Genomic DNA, 19,632 nt, shown 5'->3' on the forward strand with positions numbered 1-19,632 from the left:
GCTCAAATCAGGAATCCCTGATAACTCCGGGGAGGTGTAAAAGTCGAGCCTCACTCACGGACAGGGAAGTCAGCCTCTATGTCCATGATGGGGGGTGGGGGGGTGGTGGGAGACTGGATGTCCATGATGGGTCGGAGTGTCTCGTGGGCGTAGGGTCGACTTTGGCGCGAGGAGACGCCAGGGGTGGGGGGTGGCACGTCATCCCAAGTGGTGAGGAAGTTGCTCAGTTCTTCTGTGTCCAGGTCTCCACTGTAGGTGCTGCCCTGGTCTGGTCCCCGAAGAGAAAACACAAAAGCATTCAAGTTATGGGACAGCTCTCAAAATATTTTTTAAAATCGGTAACCCCTCTATTTTACAGCCCGTTATTTACTTGACAGTTAAGTAGGAACTACTTGTTAAAATTGTATTATTAATTACATAGTTTCTTTGACATCACCATGTAGTTACTAGTGTTGAATTATTTGAGGTAAGTACCAGAAACTATTGTTACTACATAAGTTTCTTTGTTAATACTATGTACAGTGCCTTCAGAAAGTATTCACACCCCTTGACTTTTTCCACATTCTGTTGTTACAAAGTGGGATTAAAATTGATTTAATCGTTTATTTTAGTTTTTTTACGATCTATACAAAATACTAGTGGAAGACATTAACATTTGTAAAAAAAATAAAATCTAATATATCTTGATTAGATACTGTAAGTATTCAACCCTTTGAGTCAACACGTTAGAATCACCTTTGGCAGCGATTACAGCTGTGAGTCTTTCTGGGTAATTCTCTAAGAGCTTTCCAAACCTGGATTGTGCAACATTTGCCCATTTGTTATTTTCTAAATTCTTCAAACTCAGTCAAATTGGTTGTTGATCATTGCTAGACAACCATGTTCAGTTCTTGCCGTAGATTTTCAAGAAGATTTACTATAAGTCAAAACTGGTAAGCAACTCCAGTGTAGATGTGGCCTTGTGTTTTACGTTATTGTCCTGCTGAAAAGCAAATTCATCTCACAGTGTCTGGTGGAAAGCAGACATGGTTTTCCGCTAGGATTTTGCCTGTGCTTAGCTTCATCCCGTTAATTTTTTTTATCTTTAAAAACCACCCAGTCCTTAATGATTACAAGCATACCCCTAACATGATGCAGCCACCACTATGCTTAAAAATATGCAGAGGGGTACTCAGTAATGTGTTGTATTGGATTTGCCCCAAACGTAACACTTTGTATTCAGGACAAAAAGTGAATTGCTTTTGCCACATCTTTTGCAGTATTACTTTAGTGCCTTGTTGCAAACCGCATGCTGGTTTTGGAATATTTGTACAGGCTTCTTTCTTTTCACTCTGTCAATTAGGTTAGTATTGAGAAGTAACTACAATGTTGTTGATCCATCCTCAGGTTCCTCCTATCACAGCCATTAAACTCTGTAACTGTTTTAAAGTCACCATTGGCCTCATGGTGAAATCCCTGAGTGGTTTCCTTCCTCTCCAGCAACGGAGTTAGGAAGGACGGCTGTATCTTTGTAGTGACTGGGTTTATTGATACACCATCCAAAGTGTAATTAATAACTTCACCATGCTCAAAGGGATGGTTGAATCTGTGTTTGAAATTCTCTGCTCGACTGAGGGACCTTACAGATAATTTTATGTGTGGGGTACACAGATGAGGTAGTCATTCAGAAATCATGTTAAACACTTATTTCACACAGTCCTTGCAACTTATTATGTGACTTGTTAAGCAAATATTTACTCCTGAACTTATTTAGGCTTACCATAACAAAGTGGTTGAATACATATTGACTCAAGACATTTCAGCTTTTCATTAATTTGTCCCAAAAAAAATGAAAAAGTGCATTCAGAAAGTATTCTGACCTTACGTTACAGCCTTAACCTAAAATGGATGAAATGAAATGTTCCTTAATCAATCTACACACAATACCCCATAACGACAAAGCAAAAACAGGTTCAGACATTTTTGCAAATGTAATACAAAAAACAATACGATACCTTACTTACATAAGTGGTCAGACCCTTTGTTATGAGACTCGAAATTGAGCTCAGGTACATCCTGTTTCCATTGATCATCTTTGAGATGTTTCTACAACTTGATTGGAGTTCACCTGTGGTCAATTCAATTGATTGGACATTATTTGGAAAGGCACACACCTGTCTATATAAGTTCCCACAGTTGACAGTGCATGTCAGAGCAAAAACCAAGTCATGAGGTCGAAGGAATTGTCCGTAGAGCTCCGAGACAGGATTGTGTCGAGGCACAGATATAGGGAAAGGGTACCAAAAAATGTCTGCAGCATTGAAGGTCCCCAAGAACACAGTGGCCTCCATCATACTTAAATGGAAGAAGTTTGGAACCACCAAGACTCTTCCTAGAGCTGGCCGACAGGCCAAACTGAGCAATAGGGGGAGAAGGGCCTTGGTCAGGGGGGACAACCATCTCTGCAGCACTCCACCAATCAGGCCTTTATGTTAGAGTGGCCAGACGGAAGCCACTCCTCTGTAAAAGGAACATGACAGTCCGCTTGGAGTTTGCCACAAGGCACCTAAAGGACTCTCAGACCATGAGAAGCTAGATTCTCTGGTCTGATGAAACCAAGATTGAACTCTTTGGCCTGAATGCCAAGCGTCACATCTGGAGGAAACCTGGCACCATCATAACCTGGCACCATCCCTACAATGACGCATGGTGGTGGCAGCATCATCATCATGCTGTGGGGATGTTTTTCAGCGGCAAGGACTGGGAGACTAGTCAGGATCGAGGGAAAGATGAACGGAGAAAAGTACAGAGAGATCCTTGATGAAAACCTGCTCCAGAGCGCTCAGGACCTCAGACTGGGGCGAAGGTTCACCTTCCAACAGGACAATGACCCTAAGCACACAGCCAAGACAACGCAGGAGTGGCTTCGGGAAAAGTCTCTGAATGTCCAGCCAGAGACCGGACTTGAACCCGATCAAACATCTCTGGAGAGACCTGAAAATAGCTGTGCTGCAACGCTCCCCATCCAACCTGACAGAGCTTGAGAGGATCTGCAGAGAAAAATGGGAGAAACTCCCCAAATACAGGTGTGCCAAGCTTGTAGCATGATACCCAAGAAGACTTGAGGCTGTAATCGCTGCCAAAGGTGCTTCAACAAAGTACTGAGTAAAGGTTCTGAATACTTATGTAAAAAAATGTAATACATTTGCAAAAATTTATAAAAACCTGTTTTTGCTTTGTCATTATGGGGTATTGTGTGTAGATTGATGAGGGGGTAAACAATTTAATCAATTTTAGAATAAGGCTGTAACAAAATGTGGAAAAAGTGAAGGGGTCTGAATACTTACCGAATGCACTGTAATTCCACTTTGACATTATGGGTTATTGTGTGTAGGCCAGTGACAAAAACATATCAAGTCTATTTTTTATTCAATTCTGGTTACAACAAAATGTGGAAAAATCCAAGGTGTGAATACTTTCTGAAGGCACTGTAAACACCAGGTAAGTACCATCTTAAACTAGGCTGTAAAATAAAGTGTTACCTATCATCTCCCACATCCCTCAGAGTTTGGTTGTTCTTTTTTGTTCTAGACATTTACATTTTCATTTAAGTCATTTAGCAGACGCTCTTATCCAGAGCGACTTACAAATTGGTGCATTCAACTTAGGATAGACAAAGTCCTAAAAGTCCCAGCCTGGCCCACATACCACCATGGTCACCACATCACCCCTAGCTGTCCAATTGGCTCATTCATCCCCTCACCCCTGCAACTATTCCCCAGGTGGTTGCTGCAAAGGAGAATATATCCTCAGTCAACTTACCTACAATAAGGGTTAAAAAAGAGGAATCTATAGTAGTGAGGCGAGGCAAACTTCTCATATCTGAAAAGGGGGAAAATAAGCTCAATGAACCAATACATTACCTGAAATATAACGCGGAATTCAAATGACCAATAGCATTTTAGAGTCTCATTCAGCTGTGAATTGCTTTTAAAAGAGCGACTTGGTGGAAGCGCCAAGAAACCCCAGTTATATCACGCTTTCACAGCTGTAGCTTGGCCTATGAAGCCATAGAGAGGGTCTCACAGGTTCAAAGCCAGTGCCTACTGTTTAACTCTGATTACCGAACTGGCTCATGTTCATTAAGCCACGCAACAGAAAATGTTTTGCAAGTCTAGGTAATCTCTTCATGTTGCAGTCTGGTTTCTTCCATTTAGTGCATAATGAACATGACCCAGGTCTCATCCCAATCCCACTCCCTGACTCCCTCCCCTGGTTACCGTCTTGTACTGCTGGGGCTGGCCTTTCAGGGGGTCGCTGTGGGGACTTCTCCCTCCCCTCCTCAGCTACCATCTCGGCCATGAGGATGAGGTCTGCCTCGAACGGGTCAGAGGGGATCTTCTCCTTGATGTCCTGGATGGTCTCCATGATGCGCTCAGCGTTGTCCAGGGTCACCGGCAGGAACATGGGCACGGGCAGCTGGAAACGGGACAGATAAAAGGTTAGATGTGGAGGCTGAGAGGGCTGCAATGTTTTGTTCATGTTGCTCTTCTGTTCTGCAAGAGCATGTATCAGCTAACCTCAAACTACTATTCAATGCTAGTTGGTTTTAAAATTAGTCCAGAGCACACAGCTCTTGTTTGAGAGAATTTGAGGAGAAATCTGTGTGACTATGTGACTGACTGAGGTGAAGGCTAGGTAGTGTTGGGTGTTAACATACCGGTATGGGGAGTCCAACAGGCTGGGGGGTGTACTGGGTGTACAGGTTCATGGGGACTGGGACATACACTGGTACTGGGACAGGCACTATGATCACCTTGGGGAAATTATCATCTGTGGACCAACAATGTCAAGTTAAATAGAAATACAAAATGTAGATGTATGTGTGAGCCTTTGAATATGTACACTACATTACCAAAATTATGTGGACACCCGCTCGTCGAACATCTCATTCCAAAATCATGGGCATTAACATGGAGTTGGTCTCCCTTTAGCTGCTATAACAGCCTCCACTCTTCTGAGAAGGCTTTCAACAAGATGTTGGAGCATTGCTGCGGGGACTTGCTTCCATTCAGCCACAAGAGCATTAGTGAGGTCGGGCACTGATGTTGGGCGATTAGGCCTGGCTCGCAGTCGGCGTTCCAATTAATCCCAAAAGGTGTTCAATGTGGTTGAGGTCAGAGCTCTGAGCAGGCCAGTCAAGTTCTTCCACACCGATCTCAACAAACCATTTCTGTATGGACCTCGCTTTGTGCACGGGGGCATTGTCATGCTGAAACAGGAAAGGGCCTTTCCCAAACTGTTGCCACAAAGTTGTGTGACGACCCTCCCACTCTGTCTGCCGTATTCTCTCTTTGCTCTTGTTTCCTTATTAGGATGCCGGTGGGCGGAGTTGGGGGAGTCGTCAGCTACATGGGAAACACCTGGGCCGGGTGTGTCCCAGGATAAATGGACCTCTTCCACATTCATTGGGGGAGACTCTCTCCAGGCAGATACTTTGATCTTGGTTGTGATATTTTTGAGGCTTTTTGGGTTGTTTGCTTTGGCACTTTTCAACACTTTTCCATATTACATTTATGCATGCAAACACTCACGTACACTACTGATTACTGATTACACACCATTGTTATTTGATTTAGTTTATTTTAATTAATAAATATATACTTTGAGTACTCCTTGTCTCCACGTGTCTCCCTTTTTGTTCACGAACTTGAGCCGGGTGCCGTAACAAGTGGGGGGCTCGTCTGGGATTTTGAACTGGTTGTGTTTGGGAGAACGTGGAGTTAATGTCCAATTCTGTAGGGTTTTTCTTTGTAATTTTGTTAGTTTGTTTGGTTTGATAGGCCAGTATTGGTTGCCTTTGGGTTTTGTACTGCGTTGGAGAGAGTACATTGGTTAGTTTCAGTCCCTGCCCAGCCTGGAAACTCTTGCTCTACTGCTGTTGGGACATCGGTCTGAGGTGAGTACAATCGGCTGTGTACCTCAGTGGGAGATTGGGTAGGGTAGTGACATTTGCTACCCGAGCTATAGCTTTTTCCCCTGATAGGCTTAGTGACGTGTTTTGTTTTGGGATACGTTGGGCATGGTTAAATGTTTGTTATTTTTGTGTGGTGTCAGTGGACTGAGCAGTTGTCTCGAAGGCACATCCGTGGCTTGGGGAAATCTACCAGCGTGCTGGGGGTTTAATTCTTGCCAGCGGGCTACAGTGCGTAATTACCCACCGCAAATCTGCACGGTAAGACTAGGGTTGAGTTATTGTAGGTTTTGGGGAAGCTTCCCAGCTCTTTTCTGTGGTGCTCGGTGTGATTGTATTTTCTCTTGTGTCTGGTGTGCTCAGCAGAGGGTTGAGCAAGATTATTATGATCTATATATATTTAAAAAAAATTCCCTGATTATGGCGTCTAATGTAGGCGAGTTCATTACGCTTTCCATCAGAAGAACTGTTAGAATTATGTACTAAAGAACAGCTGTTGAAGGTTGCTGAACACTACAAGGTTGAAATTAGTGATCGTCCAAAAATTCTATTAGGTTAATATTGAAGGCCAATTTGATGGAGAGTGGTATTCTGGATGTTACCACTGGGGCAGCCTCTGCTGAGGACACGTTGTCTCCCCGATATGTTACAATGGCCGTTCCATCGGTTAGTCATAGTAGTCTTCTTTTTGAACAGCAGAAAGAACTGCTTCTGTTACAGCTAGGGCATGATCGTGTAAAATATGAAAGGGAATTGGAATTTAAACAGGATATGGAGCGTGCTAAAATCAAGCTGCAACAAGAGCGACTAGAGTTGGTTAGGGAAGGAAAGCTCTCAGGGGAGAGTTTGCTCTGGGAAGGTGACCCAGAGTTACCTAGGGTCGTTCCTCTTTTGGTCGTTGAATCCAGAGACATTTGATGTTGTAGGGAATTTACGGTTGTTGCCCCAGTTTAATGAAAAGGACCCGAGACATTCTTTTCGTTGTTTGCGCGAGTTACTGACGCTAGGAGTTGGCCTGATTCTGATCGACTTTGATGTTGCAGTGTGTGCTGACTGGTAAAGCGCAAGAAGCATATTCAGCTCTTAGCGTAGCAGACAGTGTTAGTTATGAGAAGGTTAAAACAGCTGTGTTACAGAGTTACGAATTGGTCCCTGAGGCTTACCGCTAACGATTTAGAACTTTAAAAAGGGATGATCAGCAGACTCATGTTGAGTTTGGTGTAATATCTTCACAGTTCAATCGCTGGTGTTCTGCCTCTGCAGTTATGACTTTCCAAGGGCTGTGATCTGATTATGTTAGAACAATTTAAGGGACACAATCCCCTGATCGTATAGCGCGTACATTACCGAACGAAAAATAAAGACTGTTGCTGAAGCTGCGGTTTGGCAGATGAATATGTGTTGACTCACAAAAATGTTTTTGCAGAACCCCGTATTCGGAGTGAGTGGGGGGCGTTCGCAGAGATTTGGGCCTCGCTCGGCCGAGATACTTGGTTCCCGGGCAGAGTTTTCATTCAAATAGGGTTGAGCCTGATACCCGTGGTAAAACTGGACGTTGGTCAAGAGTGTCACTACTGTCAGAATTAGGTCATTGGAAAAATGAATGTCCGATTCTTAGATCTAGGAGGTAAATTCAGTACAGGTGCTTATGGTAAATCCGAGGCCTGCAGCGTTAGCCGCGCCTGTTCCACATCAGTTCACTCATGACGCATTGCTCTCCTGCCCGGAGCCAGGTGAAGGGTTATATTGATCCCGACTATTTACCTTTCGAGTACGGAGGGTTTTGTGTCTAGGTGGTAGGAAGTAAGAACCTAGTGCCAGTAAAGATCCTAAGAGACACAGGTGCCTCTGAATCATTTGTGTTGGAGTCTGTGTTTACCCTTCTCTCACGGGAGACTGATTCGGGGAATAGTGTTCTAATCAGGGGAATAGGTTTGAACACTCTGTCAGTTCCATTGCATAAACTGATGTTGGATTGTGGACTGGTGAAAGGTGAGGTTGTTGTGGGGGTCATCCTTCATTGCCTGTGAGGGTATTGGCGTGATCCTAAATAACTTTGGCTGGGGAGCGTGTGTGGCCTATCGTGTCTCCATCTTTAGTGGTTTCCACTGCCCCGTCAATTATAGGGATTCTGATGAGAGTGCGAGAATTTCCCAGAGGTGTTTTCTCGCGTGTGCAGTGACGCGTTCTATGATCCACAGCGACCTGGTCACGGAGGCTTGCACTAACGAGAATACCATAAAGAAGTCTGTTACTGTTTTCCCTGTTATCCCGTTATCTGTATCCGCTCCGATTTAATCGAAAGCAACGGACTGACCCTACATTAGAAGAGTTGCGGGACCAAATTGTGTCTGTGGAACAGTTGGGGAGATGTCGCACAGGCTATTTTCTCCAAGAGGAGGTCCTGATGAGAAAGTGGATGTCTCATGGTAGTTGTTTTCTGGGGGAGGCGATTAGTCAGGTTGTGGTACCAGTTAAGCTTCGTGATGAAGTCTGACAACTTCTCACAACGACGTTGCTGGGCATATGGGTGTGAGAAAAACCTACAATCGCATATTACGACATTTTTTTGGCCAAGATTAAAGAGGGATGTTTCTGATTTCATCAAAACTTGTCACACCTGTCAAATTAACTGGTAAACCTAATCAAGCTATTAAGCCGGGTACCACTGTTCCCTATTCCTGTACTCAGTAACCTTTTGAGTATCTGATTATTGACTGTGTTGGTCCTCTGCCTCGTTCCAGAAAGGGTAGTAATTATTTGTTGACTGTGATGTGTCAGACCACTAGGTTTCCTGCTGCCTATCCTCCTCAGGTCTATCACACTAAGTCTGTGTTAAAAGCTTTGACTCAGTTTTCTCACTGTTTGGAATCCCTAAGGTCATTCAAAGTGATGAAGGATCTAATTTCACCTCTAATCTCTTTGGACAGGTTCTCCAACAACCATATTAAACACAACTTGGCTAGCGCTTATCATGCCCAAAGTCAAGGAGCACTGGAACGTTTCCATCAAACGCTTAAGTCTTTGTTGAGATCTTATTGTACTGAGATGGATAAGGATTGGGAGGAGGGGGTTGCCTTGGTTACTGTTAGCTGCTAGGGGGAGGTTTCACAGGAGAGCACAGGTTTTAGCCCAAATGACCTAGTGTTTGGACATAAGGTGCGTGGGCTTTTATCTGTTCTCCAGGATGACTGGAAGTCTCCCGAGCCTCCTCAGTCCCTGTTATCATATGTGTGTGATTTTTCCAGACGCTTGGCAGCCGCTGGTGAAATGGCTAAGAGAAGCTATCATCTTCACAGGGACAGGATGAAGAGCATATATGATCGTGAGCTGAGCCTCGTCACTTTAGTCAGGTGATCAGGTTCTGGCTCTGCTGCCAATTGTTGGTTCTCCTTTTCAAGCCAAGTTTCAAGGTCCATATACAGTGGTGCGCCAGGACACTGAGCAAAATTATCTAGTTGCCACTCCAGAACGGAGGAAAGCACATCAACTGTGCCATATAAATTTGTTAAAACCCTATTATGCACGTTCCTCTGAGACTGAACAGGGGGAGTCTACAGAGGACGGTAAGGCTTGTTCTTTTGGCTGATACTGTTTATTCCCTGGATTCTGGTCATGCTAGGGTCTGTGCAGGAGCAGGAAGATGTTTCTGGTCCCGAGCGATTGCATACTGCAGGGTAGATTGAAGAATTCAGAGACACTGGAGATTTTAGATAGTCTTCTTACTCATCTACCTGTTGATGGGCGGAAAGAGATGGTGGGTCTGATTCGGAGATTTCCAGGGTTGTTTTCTGATACACCAACACGTACAAACTTAATAGAACATGATATTGACATTGGAGATGCTGACCCCATTCGTCAGCGGTTCTATAGAGTTTCTTCAGAGAAACTGCGTTGTCTGGATGCTGAGGTCAGGTACATGCTGGAGAGTAAAATAGCAGAGCCTTCTTTTTCTCAGTTGGGCTTCTCCCTGTATCTTGGTCAGTAATCGGATGGAACAAACAGATTTTGTACGGACTACCGTAAGGTAAACGCGATGTCACTAAGCCGGATTCATTTCCTCTTCCTCGGATGGAGGACTGCGTTGATCAAGTCGGCGCAGCTAAGTTTGTGAGCAAATTTGACCTGTTAAAGGGCTATTGGCAGGTGCCACTGGCGAGTAGGGCACGTGAAATTCTGCCTTTATTACACCTTTTGGTCTGTACTCGATTCGGTTATGAGTTCGGGCTGCGTAATGTCGCCTGCAACTTTTCAAGCGACTTATGAACAGGGTTGTCTCTGGTCTGGCCGGGTGCGCTGTTTATCTGGACGATGTAGTGATATGCAGATACTTGGGAGGAACATCTGTCCCGTATTCAAGCCCTTGTTCGAACGTCTGGCTGCGGGTCGTCTCACGATAAATTTGGCTAAATGTGAGTTTGCTCAGGCGACTGTGACATACCTTGGAAAGGTGGTTGGGCAGGGTGAAGTGCGTCCTGTTCGGGCTAAAGTGGTAGCTATTGATGCTTTTTCACTACCAACTACTAAAAAGGACAGATGCGTTTCTTGGGAATGATTGGGTATTATCGTGGTTTTTGTAGGAACTTCTCTACTGTGGTCGCTCCCTTGACAGATTTGCTGAAAGCTAAGGCTGGTGCGTTGGGCCGGGGTCCTTGTTGGTCCCCGGTCTTATGGGTGTGACGACCCTCCCACTCTGTCTGCCGTATTCTCTCTTTGCTCTTGTTTCCTTATTAGGATGCCGGTGGGCGGAGTTGGGGGTCGTCAGCTACATGGGAAACACCTGGGCCGGGTGTGTCCCAGGATAAATGGACCTCTTCCACATTCATTGGGGAGACTCTCTCCAGGCAGATACTTTGATCTTGGTTGTGATATTTTTTGAGGCTTTTTTGGGTTGTTTGCTTTGGCACTTTTTCAACACTTTTCCATATTACATTTATGCATGCAAACACTCACGTACACTACTGATTACTGATTACACACACCATTGTTATTTGATTTAGTTTATTTTAATTAATAAATATATACTTTGAGTACTCCTTGTCTCCACGTGTCTCCCTTTTGTTACGAACTTGAGCCGGGTCGTAACAGTTGGAAGCACAGAATCGTCTAGAATGTCATTGCATGCTGTAGTGTTAAGATTTCCCTTCACTAGAACCATGAAAAACAGCCCCAAACCATTATTCCTCTTCCACCATACTTTACAGTTGGCAATATGCATTCAGGCAGGTAGCATTCTCCTGGCATCCGCTACACCCAGATTCGTACCCGGAATAATAATAACAATAATAATAATATGCCATTTAGCAGACGCTTTTATCCAAAGCGACTTACAGTCATGCGTGCATACATTTTTGTGTATGGGTGGTCCCGGGGATCGAACCCACTACCTTGGCGTTACAGGCGCCGTGCTCTACCAGCTGAGCTACAGAGGACCACATGCCAGATGGTGAAGCGTGATTCATCACTCCAGAGAACGCATTTCCAATGCTCCAGAGTCCAATGGCGGCAAGCTTTATACCACTCCAGCCGACGCTTGGCATTGCGCATGGTGATCTTCGGCTTGTGTGCGACTGCTCGGCCATGGAAACCCATTTCATGAAGCTCCCGACGAACAGTTATTGTGTTGACGTTGCTTCCAGAGGCAGTTTGGAACTCGGTAGTGAGTGTTGCAAGTGAGGACAGACAATTTCTACGCGCTTCAGCACTCGGCGGTCCCGTTCTGTGAGCTTGTGGCCTACCACTTCGCGGCTGAGCCGTTGCTGCACTTAGATATTTCCACTAGACATTAACAGCACTTACAGTTGACCGGGACAGCTCTAGCATGGCAGAAATGTGATGAACTGCCTTGTTGGGAAGGTGGCATCCTATGACGGTGCCACGTTGAATGTCACTGAGCTCTTCAGTAAGGCCATTCTATTATTTTGTGAAATGTACTGTATGATGTACATTTACATTTTAGTCATTTAGCAGACGCTCTTATCCAGAGCGACTTACAGTTAAGTGAGTACATACATTTTCATACTGGTCCCCCGTGGGAAACGAACCCACAACCCTGGCGTTGCAAGCACCATGCTCTACCAACTGAGCTACAGGGGACCTAATTCTACTGCCAATGTTTCTCTATGGAGATTGCATGGATATGTGTGGCTGAAATAGCTGATTCCACTAATTTGAAGGGGTGTCCACTTACTTTTGTATGTATAGTGTATGTATTCAATGGCCTATCATAGTTTGTTTACCTTTTAAACCTTCATATTGTTTTGTATTTTCTTGTGTGCACATAAATACAAGTAGTGCGTGTGGTATATAGGCTGTGTGTGTATGGTGTTGTACCTGTCTGGCACCCTGTGGTGGTGAAGTTGGGTTTACACATGATGCCCTTGTTCTGGACCATGGGTTTACAGAGCAGGGCCTTGTTCTTCTGAGCCTTGGGTGGAGGGGCCCGAGGAGCCTGTGTCTGTGTGCTGGCCTGCCACACAATGAAGACAGACTGTTAGTAACCATGAGCCAAACCTAATTCCACTTGAATTTCACTTAGTTTCCCATTGACATAAATACAGGACTTAGGCTGCGTTTACACAGTGAGCCAAATTCTGATCTTTTGCCCAATTATTTTCAAAATATCTGATCTGATTGGTCAAAAGACCAATTAGTGGAACAATATCAAAGGCTTTTTTCATTAGGAACACCTTTCTAATATTGAGTTGCACATCCCCCCACCCTTGCCCTCAGAACAGCCTCAATTTGTCGGGGAATGGACTCGTGTTGAAAGCATTCCACAGGGAAACTGGCCTATGGTGACTCCAAAGCTTCTGAAGGTTGTGCCAAGTTTGCTGGATGTCCTTTGGGTGGTGGACCATTCTTGATACATACAGGAAACTGTTGAGCGTGAAAAACCCAGCAGTGTTGCAGTTCTTGACACAAAAAGAACATATGCACAACTTACATTTCCAACATACTTCACATGTCTGCTTTGAACAGTCCCTGTGATGACGCAACAGAACATGAGTCAGTATAAAAACACCACAGCCAGTCAGTCAGGTCTGCTAATGAGATCATTGATCAATCTAAAATCATCTGTAATTAACCTGCACCTTAATGGGTGTCAACAGGCTACGCTATTAACAACAACAATTTAACCCTATTCAAAGACATTTACTGATGAATCAACACTCTCTGGTTGAACACTCTCCGGTTACACTTAATAGTGTACAACACCTTGTCTGTATACCAGTGTGTATACAGCAAATAGTATTTAACTGGTAACCGAGTCTGTGTGCGCATACCTTGCAGTGCAGTAGTGGTGTAGTTGGGCTGGCCAATGGGGGAGCTGGCTAGTGAGACTACATTGGCGATGACTGGATCAGACATGCTCGTAGCAGTGGTAGTATTGGAGGGGGATGGAGCGATTGAGATGGCCACTGGAAGGATGAGTGGAAGAGACAAAGAATGAGAGAGAATGATAGTGAGAAATGTTGCAATCGTTATACAGTGTCTATAGAAAGTCTACACCCCCCTTGGATTTCTTCCCATTTTATTGTGTTACAAAGTGGGATTAAAATGGATTTGTACGTTTTTTGTCAACGATCTACACAAAATACTCTAAATGTCAAAGTGGAAGAAATATTATAACATTTTATAAAGATTATTAAAAATAAAACACTGATATACCTTGATTAGATAAGTATTCACCTCCCTGAGTCAATACATGTTAGAAGACAACGTTAGGAGCGATTACAGCTGTGACTCTTCTTGGGTAAGCCTCAGAGCTTTGCACTCCTGTATTGTGCAATAGGCTCGATGCACGCATCACTTCCGCATTGGCGTAAGGATGCCTGGGCATTTCCGGTTACCGGAAAAAAACAGACAGTGACAGTAGACCGCTATGATGGCAGAGATGAAGTTTACAAGGTGTTTGCTGGAGTTGCCTAAAGTATCTGTTAATGATATACGGAGGGTCGTCCGGACATCCAGTACGACACCACGTAGCAAACTGGATAAAGGCTTCACATTTTACGTTTCTTCTTTTCTTTGCAACTTTGAAGGTAATATGCTAACGCTAGCTAGCCTGAGCTAGAAGCCTTGCTTTGGTGTTTTAAGTCATGACTCCGTCCTGCTTCAGGTTAATCATGCTTTAAATAAAGTTTAATCGTGTGTATATACCTCTCACTTCATGTGTTTGTACTTTTATGAAAGTATCAGGTAAAAACAGGGCTACAAATGAGATCTCTGTGAGAGCCCACTGCTACCGCTCAATGAAGAAACTAAAGCCACCACACCAGCTGAGAGTAGGACTAGATTAAGTGACACGTTCAAAGTTCTGTTGAACTTGTTCAAGGTTCCGTTCAACACATGTTTTACTCGTTTAATGTTACCACAGCTTTGATTGCCATTGCTAAGAGAACACTTTAGAACTTTAGTGGTTTTCACGATAGCTGAACAGTGGTAGCCTAATACAGACCAGGGTAGCTGAGTGGGAATTGCCATGCTTTGTTGTTGGGTCTGTTGTAAACAAATTGGAGTTTGGTTTGAAATGTAAACAATAATGAGATTACTACTTTTTCCTGACTTGATGACTGCAATGACAGTAACATATTCCACTCAGCTATTCTTCAAATTGGTACTAGGCTACAATGTTGCACCACTCACCTACTGCTCTGCCAATACTGTTTGAAGGTAGGTAAATGGCAAATGGACAATAGGTAAGTGGTGGGAGACAGTATAGCCAAGTGGTGCAAGACAGTAGGAAAGTGATGCAGAAAGCACAAAAGTGACAAGACAGTAGATAAGTTGCTTACACCAGTAAAAAGTAGAAAGAACAAGTTTTGCTCCTTCTGTAGACCCTCGTCTTTCAAAACCCATTAAATTATGCTTCTGTGTATTTCAGATGACATTGCGTGATTCACAGCCAGTTGTGCTTGTTAAAAGCTACTGTTCCTGTGTGGCATATGCAATCATTTGGTTGCATTACTATACCAGACTGCCCATTACTCAGAATGTGGCATGTCTGTCGTCCCTCCTGTACTTTCGTGCACTTAAACAGAGCAGAAGTGGCATAAACCACGAACAATGGTTCCATTGAAACAGCACTGGAACAGCTCCCTTCTTCAGACGTCTGCGCCCAGCTGGAGTCGGAGGCTCTATCACATCTTCACTTAGAAAGTGTCGGCTGCAGACTTGTGTGTTTGTTGTAAGAAAGTTGACTCGTCGAATGTTAATCACCCACCGTTTATGTAATTCACTGTCTTTGGGAAAAGTAAAAAAAAACTAAACAGAAGAATTGCATCTGCCAGACACTGTACATTGCGGCACACAGCAGTGATGGCTGGAAGAGCGGTCATCCCGTTTTTGAAAGGACACTTTCGTACGTTTACACGTCATCGTGTTATAAGTAAAGACGAAGTATTACAAGTAAAAACATTAACATAAACATTAAGATAAACAACAACAACAACGAAAATTAACCGTTTCGGATGTTTTCGACGACAAGCATTCAATGCTAGCATACGGTAGCACAGCATTCTACGATAACCGGAAGTTTACATCCATCCTGAGATTTAACCGGAAATACGTCATGCTCGACTGTGCATATCGCCTATATTTGACCATTATTATTTTCAAAATTCTTCAAGCTCAAGGTGTTGGGGATCATGGCTATACGGCAACTGTCAAGTCTTGCCATACATTTTCAAGCAGATTTAAGTCAAAACTGTAACTTGGCCACTCAGGAACATTCCCTGTCTTCTTGGAAAGAAACTCCAGTATAGATTTGGCTTTGTGTTGTAGGTTGTTGTTCTGCTGAAAGCTGGATTCCTCTCCCAGTGTCTGGTGTAAAGCAGACTGTAGCAGGTTCTCAAGGATTTTGTCTGTGCTTCGCTCCATCCTGTTTCTTCTCATCCTGTCAAGCATACCCATAACATGATGCAGCCACCACCATGCTTGACAAAAAAAAAAAGCAGTTACTCAGTGATGTGTTGTGGATTTTCCCCAAACATAAGGCTTTGCATTTAGGCCAAAAAGTGTATTCCTTTGCAGTGTTTTTTTATTTTTATTTTTATCTTTTTACAGTATTACATCAGTACCTTGTTGCATACATATGCATGTTTTGGAATATTTTTTGTCTGTATTATTTTTTTCACTTTAATTTAGGTCATTATTGTGGAGTCACTACAATGTTGATCCATCCTCAGTTTTCTCCCCACAGCCATTGAACACTGTAGCTGCTTTAAAATCACCAATGGTGAAATCATGGTGAAATCCCTAAGGAGTTTCATTCCTGTCCCGAAGCTCAGTTTGTATTTATTATGGATCCCCATACTCTTCCTGGGGTCCAGCAAAATTAAGGCAGTTATACATTTTAAAAACATTACAATACATTCATAACAGATTTCACAACATATTAAGTGTGTGCCCTCAGGCTTCTACTCTACTACCACATATCTATAACACAAAATCCATGTGTACATGTGTGTATAGTGCGTATGTTATCATGTGTTTGTATGCATATGTCTATGTTCAGAAGGACGACTGCATTTTTTATGTGTCTAGGTGGTTTAATACATCATCCACAGCATAATTATTAACTTGACCATGCTTAAAGATATATTCAATGTATGATTTGTTATTGTTACCGATCCCTGCCCTTCTTTATGAGGCTTTCAAAAAGCTCCCTGGTCTTTGTAGTTTAATCTGTGCTTGAATTTCAATACTTCACTGAGGGACCTTACAGATGTTGTATGTATGGGGACAGAGGAAGGGGTAGTCACATAAAAAAATTATATCAACACCTATTATTTCACACAGAGTGAGTCCATATAACTTGTGATTTGTAAGCAACATTTTTACTTCTGGACTAATTTACACTTGCATAAACAAAGGGGGTGAATACTTATGCAACGACTACATTTCAGTTATTACATTTGTATTAATTTGTCAAAATGTGTAGAATTTTCTTTTCACTTTGACATTATGGAGTATTTTGTGTAGATCAATGTCAAAAAATTACAATTATATCTATTTTAATCCCACTTGGTAACGCAACAAAATGTGAAAAAAGTTCAAGGAGGTGTAGACTTTCTATAGGTACTGAGTATACCAAACATTAGAAACACCTTCCTAATATTGAGTTGTCCCCTTGTCATATAATTGCTACATTTATTATCAATATAGCATTAAAAATAGTTTTCCAGATTGTATTTTGGCGATTTCTTTATCGCGATGCGAATATTGGGTCGCGACTGAGACAAACTGGTTCAATTTGGGTCCCGATGCAAAACCAGTTGACAACCACTGCTGTAGAACACAGTGTTATGTTGTCTTTTCTTTACTGTGATATACAGGTGGATGTAGGCTAGTCAGAACAGAATTAATCTCAAGTAATTCCTATTTTTACCAGCAAAAGGTTTAAGGGGGGGGACGACGACTCCAAGTCTGTATGACATTATGTGTACCTCTATTTCCAAAACATGAGCTGTGGCAGGCAACACAATGACATGTTAAATATAAAGAAATAATCCAAAACACAATGACATGATGAAACATTACACCCTATGATGAAACATTACAATGTGCTATAACATATTATATAAGTCCTACCCTTTTGGCCCTGGGGCTTGCCCTGGTTCTGGGTCTGCAGGCTGCAGAAGTCGAGCAGACACTGGAGGTTGCAAAAGTGCTTCACCTCGCCCAGCATCGGCAGGGTCTCAATCAGCTTCCCCTGGCGCTCACACGCGTCACACTTGGCCACCTGAGAAGCAAAAATCAAGATGTAGACATAGCAGTTAGAGTACCTCAGAGTAAGAATTTATATTTACATTTTAGTCATTTAGCAGACGCTCTTATCCAGAGCGACATACAGTTAGTCCATTCATCTTAAAGATAGCTAGTTGTGACAACCACATATCACAGTCATAGTAAGTAAATGTTTCCTCAAAGTAGCTATCAGCAAAGTCAGCGCTAGTAGGGGGGGTGGGAAGTAAAGTGAGAGTGTTAGTTCACAAAAGTTTCGTCTTTGAAGAGGTAGGGTTTCAGATGTTTTCAGAAGATTGGCAGGGACTCCGCTATCCTAGCTTCAGGGGGAAGCTGGTTCCACCATTGGGGTGCCAGGACAGAGAAGAGCTTGGAATGGGCTGAGCGGGAGCTGCCCTCCCGTAGGGGTGGGAGGGCCAAGAGACCAGAGGTGGCAGAATGGAGTGCTCGGGTTGGGATGAAGGGTTTGAGCATAGCCTGAAGGTAAGGAGGAGCAGTTCCTCTTGCTGCTCCGTAAACAAGTACCATGGTCTTGTAGTGGATGCAAGTTTCCACCAGAAGCCAATAGAGTGTGGGGAGGAGCGGGGTGGCATGGAAGAACATGGGAAGGTTGAACACCAGGCAGGTTGCAGCATTCTGGATAAATTGAAGGGGTTTGATGGCACAAGCGGGGAGCCCAGCCAACAGCGAGTTGCAGTAGTCCAGACGGGAGATGGACTAGGACCTGTGCTGCTTCCTGTGTGAGGTAGGGTCGTACTCTAAGGATGTTGTAGAGAATGAACGAGTCACTGCTTTGATGTTTGCAGATAAAATACAGGGTGTTTTTCCTTAATATGCATACTACTGTGCTCCACACGCTCATGCGCCGAGTGCATTCTCTGACCACGTTCTCGAGTATGTTCTTGTGAGGAAGAGAGTGTGGAGAATGCATAAAACAATACATTTGACAAGCACTCTCACTCCCCCTACTGTATTACCTCACTCACCTCCCCATTCACTGAACCTTCTTCCAAGATACAGTGGGGGAAAAAAGTATTTAGTCAGCCACCAATTGTGCAAGTTCTTCCACTTAAAAAGATGAGAGAGGCCTGTAATTTTCATCATAGGTAAACGTCAACTATGACAGACAAATTGAGAAAAAATAAGTATTTGGTCACCTACAAACAAGCAATATTTCTGGCTCTCACAGACCTGTATCTTCTTCTTTAAGAGGCTCCTCTGTCCTCCACTCGTTACCTGTATTAATGGCACCTGTTTGAACTTGTTATCAGTATAAAAGATACCTGTCCACAACCTCAAACAGTCACACTCCAAACTCCACTATGGCCAAGACCAAAGAGCTGTCAAAGGACACCAGAAACAAAATTGTAGACCTGCACCAGGCTGGGAAGACTGAATCTGCAATAGGTAAGCAGCTTGGTTTGAAGAAATCAACTGTGGGAGCAATTATTAGGAAATGGAATACATACAAGACCACTGATAATCTCCCTCGATCTGGGGCTCCACGCAAGATCTCACTCCGTGGGGTCAAAATGATCACAAGAACGGTGAGCAAAAATCCCAGAACCACACAGGGGGGACCTAGTGAATGACCTGCAGAGAGCTGGGACCAAAGTAACAAAGCCTACCATCAGTAACACACTACGCCGCCAGGGACTCAAATCCTGCAGTGCCAGACGTGTCCCCCTGCTTAAGCCAGTACATGTCCAGGCCCGTCTGAAGTTTGCTAGAGTGCATTTGGATGATCCAGAAGAGGATTGGGAGAATGTCATATGGTCAGATGAAACCAAAATATAACTTTTTGGTAAAAACTCAACTCATCGTGTTTGGAGGACAAAGAATGCTGAGTTGCATCCAAAGAACACCATACCTACTGTGAAGCATGGGGGTGGAAACATCATGCTTTGGGGCTGTTTTTCTGCAAAGGGACC

General features: G+C 43.6%; 1 protein-coding gene across 3 annotated transcripts in view; it reads right to left on the reverse strand.

The window, feature by feature from the left end:
• The window catches only part of LOC121571515 (zinc finger MYM-type protein 4-like), a 43,029-nt gene that overhangs the window by 6,855 nt on the left and 16,542 nt on the right, over nt 1–19,632 (reverse strand). For 2 of the 3 annotated variants that reach the window (XM_041883013.2, XM_045221766.1), the window contains exons 15-22: nt 17,549–17,699; nt 13,240–13,374; nt 12,900–12,937; nt 12,287–12,422; nt 4,700–4,812; nt 4,260–4,458; nt 3,802–3,861; nt 59–268 (exon numbers count right to left, since the gene is read on the reverse strand). In XM_041883013.2, coding sequence (XP_041738947.2) covers nt 59–268; nt 3,802–3,861; nt 4,260–4,458; nt 4,700–4,812; nt 12,287–12,422; nt 12,900–12,937; nt 13,240–13,374; nt 17,549–17,699 — 1,042 coding nt within the window. The remainder of the gene's footprint in view (nt 1–58; nt 269–3,801; nt 3,862–4,259; nt 4,459–4,699; nt 4,813–12,286; nt 12,423–12,899; nt 12,938–13,239; nt 13,375–17,548; nt 17,700–19,632) is intronic. The other variant, XM_045221767.1, reaches the window with a different exon arrangement.

The sequence above is a fragment of the Coregonus clupeaformis genome, chromosome 8, assembly GCF_020615455.1.
Source record: "Coregonus clupeaformis isolate EN_2021a chromosome 8, ASM2061545v1, whole genome shotgun sequence".
Classification (NCBI taxonomy): Eukaryota; Metazoa; Chordata; class Actinopteri; order Salmoniformes; family Salmonidae; genus Coregonus; species Coregonus clupeaformis.